Source organism: Alnus glutinosa, chromosome 7 (genome assembly GCF_958979055.1).
Source record: "Alnus glutinosa chromosome 7, dhAlnGlut1.1, whole genome shotgun sequence".
Taxonomy (NCBI): Eukaryota; Viridiplantae; Streptophyta; class Magnoliopsida; order Fagales; family Betulaceae; genus Alnus; species Alnus glutinosa.
The window spans coordinates 24445095-24457715 of record NC_084892.1 but is presented as its reverse complement, the minus strand read 5'-3'; the positions used below and the strand labels follow the sequence as shown (position 1 = coordinate 24457715).

Below are 12621 nucleotides of genomic sequence, written 5' to 3'. Positions count from 1 at the left end.
AGCTCACATGACCTGAAAGTCAAAAGCAATCTATGTGCCATAACCTGGATCCTACAATTTTGGGGGTACGAAGATCATCTTTGTGCCAATAAATAGCATTCGGCCAGCCATGCCAACACAATACCCGCAATCCCATAAATTGAGAAGTACAAGGAAAATAACTCCTTCAACGCAACTTTGAGCCACTATAAAAGCCATACTTTGTTGAGGTAAAGGAAATTTTTAGACTTCCAATAAAAACTCTTGTGATTTAGTCATCATCTATTTTTAGAATGATAACCGATCAGAGTTATCTCTTACTGACTCGCTCAGGCAAGTTCTTGTTCTTAGTTGTTTTCTCCTCGGCAAATGTTGCTCCTTCTCGAACTTAAAACTATCCCATCATAGTTATTAATGAATGGTCACATCTAACAAACATGGTCTTTAAGTAATAAATACATGGCCTTCAGGAATAGTTGATATATACTTAATATCTTCTTTTACTCAAGAAGTTTAAAATATTAATTTTTTGTTTTTGATAGGTCTTACGTGATATTTTTTGTTTTTATATATAAGGGGAAACAAACTTGAGGACAGACAAACGAATAAACTAATTTTATAATCTGAGAGGAAAAAAAAAAAAGAAAAAGAAATCAATTTGATCACTTTTTTTAATTGAACGAATCATTTAAAATTGGATATTTTTTTTATTTAACCTTTTAAAAGAAAAGGAAAAGAAAAAACTGTACAGTACAGAAAGTCAGAAATGAAAGTCGTGCAATTATTCGATATAAGGGGCCCCGATTGTGACGCGTGAAAAATCAACTTCAAATGTACTCACAGCTCTTTGCTCTCTTTTGCTTTAAACGGTGTATTTAGAATTGCAATTTTAATGTTGTTGATAAAGGATAGCTTAAAAACTTCGTCTCATAAAGTGGAGGTCACTAGTTTAAATCTTTATTCTTCTTTTTCGTGTGGACATGTCAATAAAAAAAGAGAAATGATCCCTACACTCATTTCTCACAATAGCTCTACAACAATTTGACGTGGCTGGTAATATTTTATTATTATTTTTTGTTTTGTTTTCTTTTCTTTTTGTAAAAAAATAATAAAATATTACTAACCACGTCAGTTTGTTGTGGGGCTGTTGTGAAAAATGAGTGTAGGGATCATTTCTCAAAAAAAAAAAAATTGCAATTTTAATAAATAAAAAGTGTGATTTTAAATTAAATTATAAAAAATAAATATTTAAAAATTACTTTTTAAAAAGTTGTTATTTGAAAACATTGAAATCTACTTTTTTAAATCATATTTTTTTAAAAATATAAAACTTTAAAGACTAATATACAATTTTAAAGATCAAAATACAATTTTAAAAAACAGTTAAATTAATTGTTTTTAAAAATCGTAAATATGAAGAATTATAAAGCGTCGCCACGTTGAAACTTGGGCAGGAGATGAAATTAAGCCATTATTAATAATTAAAAAAAAAAAAAAGGAAAGAAAAAAAGCATCCATTATTAACTTTGGATGGAAAACGATGAGAATGGAGGCACTCGCAAATTCACAATCCCTGCTACCATCATACCAAACCTGTGTCAATGTCACGAGAACGACTTTTTACCAAAATCTTTGAACTTCTGTAGGGATAGAGGTCGCCGGTCGGTGATAGTTTAGATTACTATACGTCAAAAAATAAATATCTACCGACGAGTGTACGCTCATGGCTCAACGGTACTTCCTCTCACGTCTCTATCACTATGTTGGCAGGCTCCACCTCCGCTCCCAAACAACCATTCCCTTCACCGGATAGAATTTCTCTTTCGGAATATTAATAATTTAGAGAACATAAATATAAGAAAATTCCGATGAAAGTTTATTTATCCTATCACGTCTCAAACAGCTCGCCAACTTAAACCAAGTGGATTATATTCAATTTATTAAATTAATATCTATTCAAACTGAATTTTTACTTATTAATGAAAGTAATTTTAAGTATATTATGAGTGCTTCATATTTTAGAATATTTGTTGATATTTTTATTTTTTTTTTAAAAAATAAAAAAATAAAAAAATGCACGTCGAAATGAAGAACGTAAGTTTAATAAAAAGTGAAAGATTTAAGCCGATTTAAAAGAAAATTTAATTCATTTTAAAATGGATAGCTCTACCATGAGAGCCCATCAGATCTATCACAAGCTGTCCCATCTCGACTGTCAAAGAGATATGAAGTGTCTATTCACTCTAAAGTAATATCTACTATATAGCCTTGATTGACACGCAACATAAAAATTTTTAATTTTATTTTTATACTTTTAAAAAATAATCAACATCAAAATATTTAAATTTTTTAATATTATATATCATATTAATAATATTTAAATAAAAAGATTCATTACAATATAACTTTTTTTCACTTTTTTATTTAAATTTATTTTACTTTATATCATATTTATCACTTTTTATTAACTCAAAAATTATTTTCTGACTATTCTGTCCTCTGCACTCATTTGCCGAACATACCATATATTATATAGGTTTTGTACATTTTCGAATGGTAAGAAGGGTATTCTAGTGAATAAAGGCAGCATAGCCGAATAAAAAAATGTTAAAAAAACAATTAAGTGCCTATTAAAGCAATTACAAGCTGTCAAACATTCCATCAACTACAAATAGTGGAGCCCATACTTTATGTTTGATTTGAGTGAAACGCAGATTTCACTCGACAGGATATAGTGATATATGTGGGAATTTAATTCAATCACTTGTCAGTAACAAAGGATGGCTCCCATCTTTGATTCTCTTGCAACCTCATATCATTGTACTTTTGTCTCTTTTGATTGTTGATTTTTATTTTTATTTTAAATCTGATTTATTTTTTTTATTTTTATTTTTATAAAAAAAATACATAAAATTAAATTTAAATCGTCGAAAAAATTATAAGAGATTTCTTGTATTTTTTTTTTTTTTTTCTGCACCTCTGACAAATTCATTTTTGTCAAAGTCCAGGAGGTACAAATAAGGATTTTTCATACTTAGTGGGGGCCACGGTCTTCTCCACTTTCGTTATTAAATAATTCAAATTCTATTGAACACACAAATGATTCATTACAATATTAATCTAATTTTTAATTTGGTTCCTTCATGCTAGTCTTTTTTCTTTCTCAAATAGCACTCACAACAGTTTTGTTATAATCTATTTATTTCTCTGAATATAAGGAATTTTTTTTTTTATTCCTTTTTTATTCACTGGCCAAACCAAAAGAAAAAAGTATTTTTTTTTTATTTTTTATTTTTTTTTTCATTAATAAAAAACTTGTTGTTTCTTTTACTGTTTGAAAAGACCTATCAGCTGAAGGCTGAAAAGAGTAATGATTCACTACCACCTAAATATACAACTTTTTACTACCTTGTTTATGTGGCAAGGTGGTCCTCCACTTTAATTTATTTTTAAAAAATAAAAAAACTCAAAAAATAGTAGGGAACCACCTTGCCACATAGACAAAGTGGTGAAAAGTTGTATATTTAAATGGCATTGAATCATTATTCGGCTGAAAAAGGGCTAATATCGTGGTGGGCCTTAAATGAACTTGGTCCGTTTGCTGCGTGGATGTGGATTCCCTTCTGACATGGCCCAAAAGGTGCATGTGGGGAAGAAAGCACATGCATGAATGATGATGATGCACTCACAGCCTTTGCTTTTTCCCGAATTCCCAATGATCAAAAGAGTCTTGAAAGGATCTAAAATCATATCAAACACTCCTATCATTTCTATTTTAATACATTAATTTTAAAATCCGAGTTTTCTGTCAATTTCGATGCTGTAAGACTTCTCTCAATTTTTCTATCAAATTAATATTTGAAATCAGGCAAAAATAACGTTGCCCAAAAAGCTTTGACGCCCACCGTGGGGCTCGAACCCACGACCACAAGGTTAAGAGCCTTGCGCTCTACCAACTGAGCTAGACGGGCTTTGATAACCGTTGGAATGAAGATTTTAATAAAATTCTTTACTCTCAAAGCCCCACGAAAGGAGAAGATTAACACGTCCTCGTAAGTCGTAACGCGATGTATTAGTTATCTAAGGGTTTAGATTTGATTTTAAACCCATGAAATCAAATCAAATATACAATTTTTCACCACCACCTAAATATACAATTTTTTATCACCTTATCTATGTGGCAATGTGGTCTCCTACTAACTTTAGAGTTTTTTTATTTTTAAAAAATAAAATAAAATAGAAACCACCTTACCACATAGACAAGGTGGTAAAAAGTTGTATATTTAGGTGGTGAAGAATCATTTCTCTAAAACTATTGGGGTCTTTTTGTTTCATCATTAATCTAGACCTGAAATGAAAAGATACGTAGGCATGATAACAAGTTCACACTATTTTCCCAAACTTGTGCAAGAAAATCACACTGAAGAACTTTTTAGAGTAAACGAATGTAGATTTAACACCACCAATAAAAAAAGAAGAATATCTCAACCCTATTAACAAAATAAAAAGGATTATACACAGCATAGGTGAAGTATTGAACCCTTACAATAATTAAAGCAAGGGAATTATTGAACCCTTATATATATATATTGCAAGTTGACATCAATAATTAAAGTTTCTTTAAACAAAACCAAACACCTGAAGCTTCCTAAACAAAATTTTGTAAAAGAAAATCTTTTGTATTTTTTTTTTTTTTTCCTCTCATTTGTAAAAGAAATTATTTTTATGAAGTCTGAGTGACTTGCTCCAGGCATAAGCTTATCATGTCAAGAAAAGACATGTTATATGTACATTTTTTGTACATCTCTTTTTTAAAGCAACCATTGGATCTGTAGGACCCACATGTAAGTTCTTGTGAATCTTCCAAATTCAATAGTTAATTTAGAAAAAAGATGTGCAATAATTGTAACAAGAATCATTTCTCGATCTAGAAAACTTCCTCCAAAAGATCGTCAAAAATCAAGTCATCCAGCTCCAGCCCCACACACTCAGTTTCGAATTGGAGATTCATCCACCCATCGCTCTTTGCTAAATCTTTGCTCACAGCATAATCCTCGGACTGGTTAGCCTTAGCTCTTAAGCTCATGTACCAGCTTACAAGTGCCCACGCTTCCTTGAGAACATGATGTCCTACTGGCAATGGGCGGATGTGGGAAAGGGAAGACAAGGGAATGGGGCAGTAGCTGCATGACCTCCCGTATATCTCCATCAGGACCTCATTGATTAGATCAAACAAAAGCAAGTGACTGCAATTATCACCTTCTTCATTTCCCCAGCAGTCCTCCACTTCCTCATAAACCAAAGGATCAACAGGCTGCTCATCAGAATGCCATGTTCCGAGGGACTCATTCCCACTGAACTCAGATAGCTCCAGGACATCTCTCACGTAATCAAATTCAGCTCTCTCTTTTGCATCCACTTGAAAATGCAGGATTTCATAACCTGGAAAGTTGCACACAAGTTGGTGAAGGGAAAGGTGATTTTTTTTTTTTTTTTTTATAACCCAGTTTGCAGGGACTGGATTCTTATTAGCAATATGATTGAATCTAAACTGTACTTCCATATATGCAAATCGAAAGGAGATGTTTTGAAAGCTAAAGTTTGAAGACTAATAGACTATCAAACCCATAAATCAGTAACTTATATCTTTGAAAATATTTTGGCAGCACCAAGTATTCAAAGTCTTGAATCTTTCAGCCCAAAGGCAAGACCTTTGCTCTATAACATGATAAGATAATCAAAATGTACGTAGTAAAAAAGGAAATAATCTTGAAATACTGACCCAACTTATGCTTTTCTATATAATTTAAGATGTTAAAACAATAATCCACTTCAAATATGAAAATAATGCTATCCTCCTGTATACCTCACCAATCTAAATTGCAAATTTGAGAGAGAGAGAGAGAGAGAGAGAGAGAGATTACACGCACTTGGTACCGACTTAGCTAGAAAGAGAACATACAAGCTTGAATTGGGATGATGTAACACAATGTAACGAAAATCGATTGAAGGGAATACCTTCTGCTATGGAAAACTGTTCAGGGCTGGCTGTGTCCTTTAGAGAATTGGATTCAGTCAGAGAAACTGGAATGAGTTCTTCCAATTCAGCAGTGGGTTCCTTTGAGGGACCAACATCCTCCTCAATGTCCTCATTTTGAGAAGTGATTTCCCTTGCTTTCAAGTTTCCAAAATCGTCAGCAATTAAACCCCCCTGAGCATTTGTCTCATTGTTTGCAATTGCTGATGTTGATCCAACCTCATCTCCCAAAACCAAATTAGTTTCACCAACTTCAAGCAAGTTTTCTTGAACTTTACTTTCTACAAGAATATCTAACTGCAACCGATTTTCTGAATCTTGAGAAAGCTCTAGATTTTCCTGTTCATCAAAATTGATTCCTTTGCTTACAGAGCCATCCACAACAGTCCTAGTAATCATTCCTGAAGAAAAAACATCAGAAGAATCTTCACTCTGATAGATATAAGATTTGAGTTCAGGTAAAGAGTGAACCCTTGTCAGGGATTTTGGAGCACTTCCTGAAGGCAAAGATGCCTCTTCTGTTTTTGATCTCCCAGAGGTTCTGTGTTTGGCTTCTCTGTTGAAACTAGTCTCGTACAGCTGACAATATCTGTCCAGCGACTCGTTGAGAGATGATGTTCTTCTCATGTGGCGCATTCGAGCAATAGAATGATCAATCTCATAACTAATTCCAGGACTAGCTTTGCCTTGTCTATTTATTGCAGAGTCCTTCAATTGATTGAAAATCTCTTTCTTTCCTTCATTAGAAAACCCCTGGCCATGAGGAATTTTGTGAAGGATAGCATCCATAGTAATCCGATGCCTCTCTTTTCTGCTTTCCTTAATCACATGCCTTATCTTCTGTTTAAGATCCTTGAAACGCTTGATAGCCATTTGATTCTCATGCATGTCAGCTGTTTTCTGGTTTGATTTTAGAATTCCATCTAGTTCATTCACTGCTTTTGATGGCATTGACTGGTTAGCAAAATCTCCCGAGTATCTGAACTCAACTGACTTATGCGATTGACTACCAAATTGGATCTTTCCTTTTTCTTTTGCATGAAACCCAATCCCCTCCTGCATGTGTTTCAGTTTGCTAGGCCCAGAACCTCTTCTTATTAACGAGCCAGGTAAAGGGAATGATCCAGACTTACTTAGTCCCATTTCTAATAATAAATTCTTGTTTACATTGATTATGTCAAGAGGATTCAGAAGCTCCTTTGTATGGAGTGAAGCATCTCTAGTGAGTTCCTTTGTATGTGTCAGCTTCTGCTCCGACATATCTTGCTTTGTGTTGTCCAACTTTTCCTCAACAAGTGTGTGGTTCTCTGTTGGTTCCTTCTGATACTCACACTCTTCATGACTTTTGTCGCTGGTAACTGGATCCTCACAGCATTCCAGAGGCAGTGAGTCCGATGTGCTGATAACGGGAGAGTCTTCATGCTTTTGGTGAACACTTGTAGGACTTCTATTGTCTAATACAAAATCAGCAAGGGGAGCCGAATCTGAAGGTTCCAAATGATGAATGGAATTCCTTCGAACTACCTGTGATCGAACAGGACAGCTTGAACTTCGGTGATGTTTGCCCTTCTTTTTGGACATTTCTTCAGAAATCATTGCTTTTATTCGGGCTCTAACAGAATTTTTAGGTGCTGGAGTGGAGTACTGCGTCGTCTTTTCTCCAATCTGATGCATTTCAAATCAGACATTAACTTCACTAAATTATATTTTATTGAGAGGCGAACTAGAAATTCATTTTCCTATCTATCAGGACCAAAGAGAACCAAAACTTGCCATTTTTTTAATGTTATAGGTGGTTCAGATATAAACATTGCTTTAGGGCAAACTACAAATGCATGCAATAACAAAAATCCTTTTGCGTCAACTTACAATACAGTAGTCCATCTCAGCACAATTCTGTTCTTGCATTTTATCATCACTGAAGGCATTTGTATCATTCACTGGATATCCAACTCCTACAGAAGCAGAAAAAAGGTTATTAACATATATAACTCGGGAAATTAATCTACTTATCAGTTATCGTCAAAGAGGTCCTGCACTGAGTGCTAATTCCACCTAGGACATTGTGCTCACCAAAATTCATCCAATTACTTTAGAAATCATGTCGCGGCATTGAAATGATTAAATTTATCATTTTCTAAAGTTAAAAATTTTGGGGTCATAAATAATTTACCACATTTCAATTAAATATTTCAGATGATGCAAGAATATTCGTACATGACATCTAAGGCATAATTAAATGGAAGACTTAATAATATCATTGAAGGATCAAATATAAATATAATAGAAGCCAAATTAGCATGCCTTGCTAGAGCAAGAGAATTTTTCATATAAAAAAAAAAAAAAAAAAAGTTGCTTACCAGCGACATGGCTACCACCTGCACACTTTTTGTTTGAATATCTTCTCTTACCATAACGCCAGTGATGATACTTGATGACATGAAGTATATTCCACGTACATCCAGGATGACTACTCTCCGAAAGAAAGGAGCAGTGTTTGTCTCGAAAGTGCTTTCCCATTGCTAACAAAAGTCACCTCTTAATTTTATTTTCTGTTTGACAAGAAAAAGAAAAATTATGCATTAGCCAGCAAAAGATTTTAGGGTCCGAACCATAGCAGGGAGAAACATATAAATGGATCAGTTCAACTTGAAGATTTAGCTATAGAAATGAATGGGAACAAAAGGGAAGGAAGACCATTTTAAGCATTTTTATTTGATGAATTTCTATGTTTAGTTGAAGAAACAAAAGGTAGGAAAATTATTATGGACCCTGAAATTCTCTGGAAAAATACAGCGAACAGTTGGAGTAAAATCTGAGCAAACCCCATTCTTTCTTTCTTTTTTTCGTTCTAGTTGTTTAAATTTCTTTAAATATTGATCACTAAAACCAACGAAGAGCGAAAAATTACAGGAAAAAAGAAACAAAAGATCACGCATAGAGAAAGAACATTATACCTGTGGGAGGAGAATCGAGTGGCACAACGAAAGTGATTGCGCATGTCCAAAGCCATGGCTAGAAACCAAAGAAGAAGCTAGTTTTGGTTTTGTTTGTTGGATCAGAATACAGAGATTGGTCTGAAAAGACGCCTAAGCAGGAGAGCATTCCATATATCGCCCAAGCTTCTCGGAAGCTTTAATGGCTTCTACTCTCCTTTTCTTCGACATGATTTAACGATATAACAGTTACGGGTGCAACGTCAATTAAAATTTTTAAATATATATTCAAAATTAAATTTATAATTATGAAATGGTCCAATGGTCTTGGGTTGCCCTTTTAACCAACTTAACTGTCTATCCTGTGTCTCTCTTTATTCTTCAAATTATATTATTATTATTATTATTATTATTATTTTTTGAGTATTGTATTGGAGCTTGACAATATATATTTAATTATTTTTAGATAGGGATGTGTTATTTTTAAATTACAAAGATATTGGTCTATTAATGTTTTTCATTAAAAAAATAAAAATAAATAAATAAAAAAAGACTTCGAGAGTTCATTCCAACAGTGAAAATTTGTACTCTTAAAGCATTATAGAGATCTCTTTTATTTATTTATTTATGTTTTAACTAAAGTCAGAACTTTTATTGAAAATTCATCAAATCAATTAGGGACATAAAACTCCCTACCTACAATACCACATATACAATTTAGAGTTTCTTCAACCCAAACCCTATTTATGACACACAAAATAGTTTCTCGAGTTATGGTATGAACAACCGAATTTATACTCCTCTTGACACGTTCAACGCTCCACGATCTCAACTAGAGCAATTCGTTTTTGATTCCATCAACTATATGTCTAAATTTACTCCAATTATTACCCTCTGCATTAATCGCCGTTACAATCTATAGGGCATCCCCTCCAAAATAATGGCATTAAAGCTCATCCCTCTACTTAACTCCACGGTGTGTAAAGCAGGCAAAGCTTCAACCACAGCCACAATTGGATCAGTTACCACATTTATAGTAGTACTACATGCCGCTAAGACAACGCATTCATAGTCCCTTACAACAATGTCAATTCTAATACGTTCCTGATTTTTATCCACAACCACAACCCAATTAATTTTGTACGTTCATGTGGGGGGAGGCTGTCAAGAAACTGTAGATGCTTCAGAGGTGATGCTTTGGAGCTTTATATATATAAAGAGAAATACTACACATGTAATTAAATCTTTCTGTTGATTTATTTTTCAATTTACTATGAAGTACATGGTAAAATTATCTACACAAACTTTTATATTTAGATTTTTTTTTTAAAAAAAAATTACTGTGTTGATAAATATATTAATTTTTTGGGTTAAATACATATTTGCCCCCTGTGCTTTACGACCTTTATTTTTTGCCCCCTCAGTTTCACTTTTTATCAATTTTGGTACCTGTGGTATATGAAAAGACGGAAATGGTACCTTCGTCTGATTTTCCGTCCAAAACTAACGTCCACCCACGGCATTTTCTGTCATGTTGTTGTCTGGATGTTGTTGGAAACGATGTGTAAAGAATTGGGTTCTGGGCTTCAAATTTTTAGGTACCCAATGACGTGGGTAGACGTTAGTTTTGGACGGGAAGTCAGACGGAGGTACCATTTCCATCTTTTCATATACCACAGGTACCAAATTTGATAAAAAGTAAAACTGAGGGGGCAAAAAATAAAGGTCGTAAAGCACATGGGGCAAATATGTATTTAACCCTAATTTTTTTAAATGTTTTAATTGGTATGAAATCTGTTATTGTAGTTATTTGAAATTATGGAGAGTAATGATTCTGTTGAGCCCCAATTAAATCTTAAACGAGTTGACACCGAGGTAGATTTAGCAAATTTACAGGTATATCCTTTAATCTTGTATGAAATTTATAATTGCAATTTTGTTGATTTTATTTATTTATAATTTAATATTTTTAATCATTTTTTTTTAATTCTATCTTTTAATGTTGTCCATTTTGAACCAAAATTCTGGCTATATCACTGTGCGTCATTGTGCCTAAGAGCACTAGTAGCAGACACCCAACCAAACAACTTTTTGATTCCCTATAAAAAAACACCCCACAATAGATTCCTTTCATTTTCTCTATATCAATTAAATATTATTTTTTTACTCTTATTTTATTTTATTTTATTTTTTTTATTCATTTATTTTCTTCTCTTACTCTCTCGTCTTCTCCGAATCTCCGGCGCACTCCATAGAACCTGTATCTTCCGTTTTTCCTTCTAAATCCAAAAGCATAAAATGGATGAAATCCAATAGTCACTGTCGTCGATCGCAGTGCAGGCCGTGGATGAAATCCAATAGTCATTGTCATCGGCGTCTCTCTCCGGCGACGAGCAGCAGAGCGGCAACAGGGCCAACTCGACCATCTGGATCACCTTGGCTCGGCCTGAGAGCACTAGCAGCAGATTCCCAACCATTTTCCCTATATTTATGGAACAAAACTACTTTTTCCTTCCCTATAAAAAAATATCCCACAATAGATTCCCTTACCTTTCCCTTTATCAATTAAATATTATTTTCTTTACTCTTATTTTATTCTTTTTCTCTCTTTCCTACTTTCTCTCTCTTTCCTATATCAATTAATTATACTTCTTTTATATTAAAATAATACATAGGGAAGGAGTAGTAGACATGTATACATAGGGAATTACTATTCATTCCCAACCCCCTCATCTAAATATAGGGAATCTGCTGTGAAAGGTTTTTTGATTTTTTTATAAAATTTTTCCTAAATATAGGGAAGGGAACCAATATAGGGTAACAGCTACTAGTGCTTTGAGGACGAATTCTGCAACATCCTCCTCAACCACACCTCTTCGATCGAGCCAGACTCCACCGCCACTTCCGCCGATCCCAGCTCCTCCAGTCTCTCCTCTACTGGCACTCTCTCTGCAAAGCTCGACGACCTCGACGATGACCATCTGAGCGAGGAAGATGAGTTGCATCGGAAGAAATATGAGTGGAAGATGAGAAAGTGATTACTGATTGGAACGTGAAGGAGAGAGGAGAGAAAGAGCTTTTTTTTTTATTATTATTATTAAAATATATGATTGGGAAGCACTGTAGCTTCCCAAGGGTAGTCCCCTAAAATAGGGTAACTGTTGTGGCTTGATTTTTTGTGACTTTTTTTAAATTTTTCCTATTTTAAGAAATAGAACTACTTATAGGGCATCTGCTACTAATGCTCTAACATATGAATTGATCAACCTAGCTATTATCTAAGGCATATTATTAACTATTTGCATACTTTTTATATATGCATATCTCTTGACTTCTATTCATGTCTCTAATATACATTGTTAATATCACATTCAACGTCATGCCTATTATTTTTAATTTAGGATTAATAATACCGATGAGAGGTGTATACTGTATACAAAATATATTTATAAAAATATTACTTGCCTATATAAAGTGTACATGGCTACATCTTATGTGATAATAAACAAGTACTGCACTGCAGAAATAAGTACTATGTACTACATGGCACACCAAAAAAAAAAAAAAAAAAAATTTAAATTAAAATAAAGAATAATTTTTATAAGAACCTGGTCAAACTAGTGTAGAGATAAAAAATTCGCAATGCATACCACTAGGGGTGTGCATGGC

At 33.5% G+C, this 12621-nt stretch overlaps 1 protein-coding gene and 1 non-coding gene across 2 annotated transcripts; both read right to left on the bottom strand.

The window, feature by feature from the left end:
• Positions 1-3877: 3877 nt before the first annotated feature.
• On the bottom strand, positions 3878-3950 carry TRNAK-CUU (transfer RNA lysine (anticodon CUU)). Its single transcript has one exon. It is a non-coding gene; the product is annotated as a tRNA-Lys (tRNA).
• An 878-nt stretch (positions 3951-4828) lies between these two features.
• On the bottom strand, positions 4829-9186 carry LOC133873777 (protein TRM32). Its single transcript, XM_062311531.1, has 5 exons — positions 8974-9186; positions 8377-8568; positions 7886-7971; positions 5998-7681; positions 4829-5421 (listed from the first exon to the last, which is right to left on the bottom strand). Exons 2-5 carry the CDS (start codon positions 8534-8536, stop codon positions 4907-4909), a joined length of 2445 nt encoding a protein of 814 aa, XP_062167515.1. The 5' UTR covers positions 8537-8568; positions 8974-9186; the 3' UTR covers positions 4829-4906.
• Positions 9187-12621: the final 3435 nt, after the last annotated feature.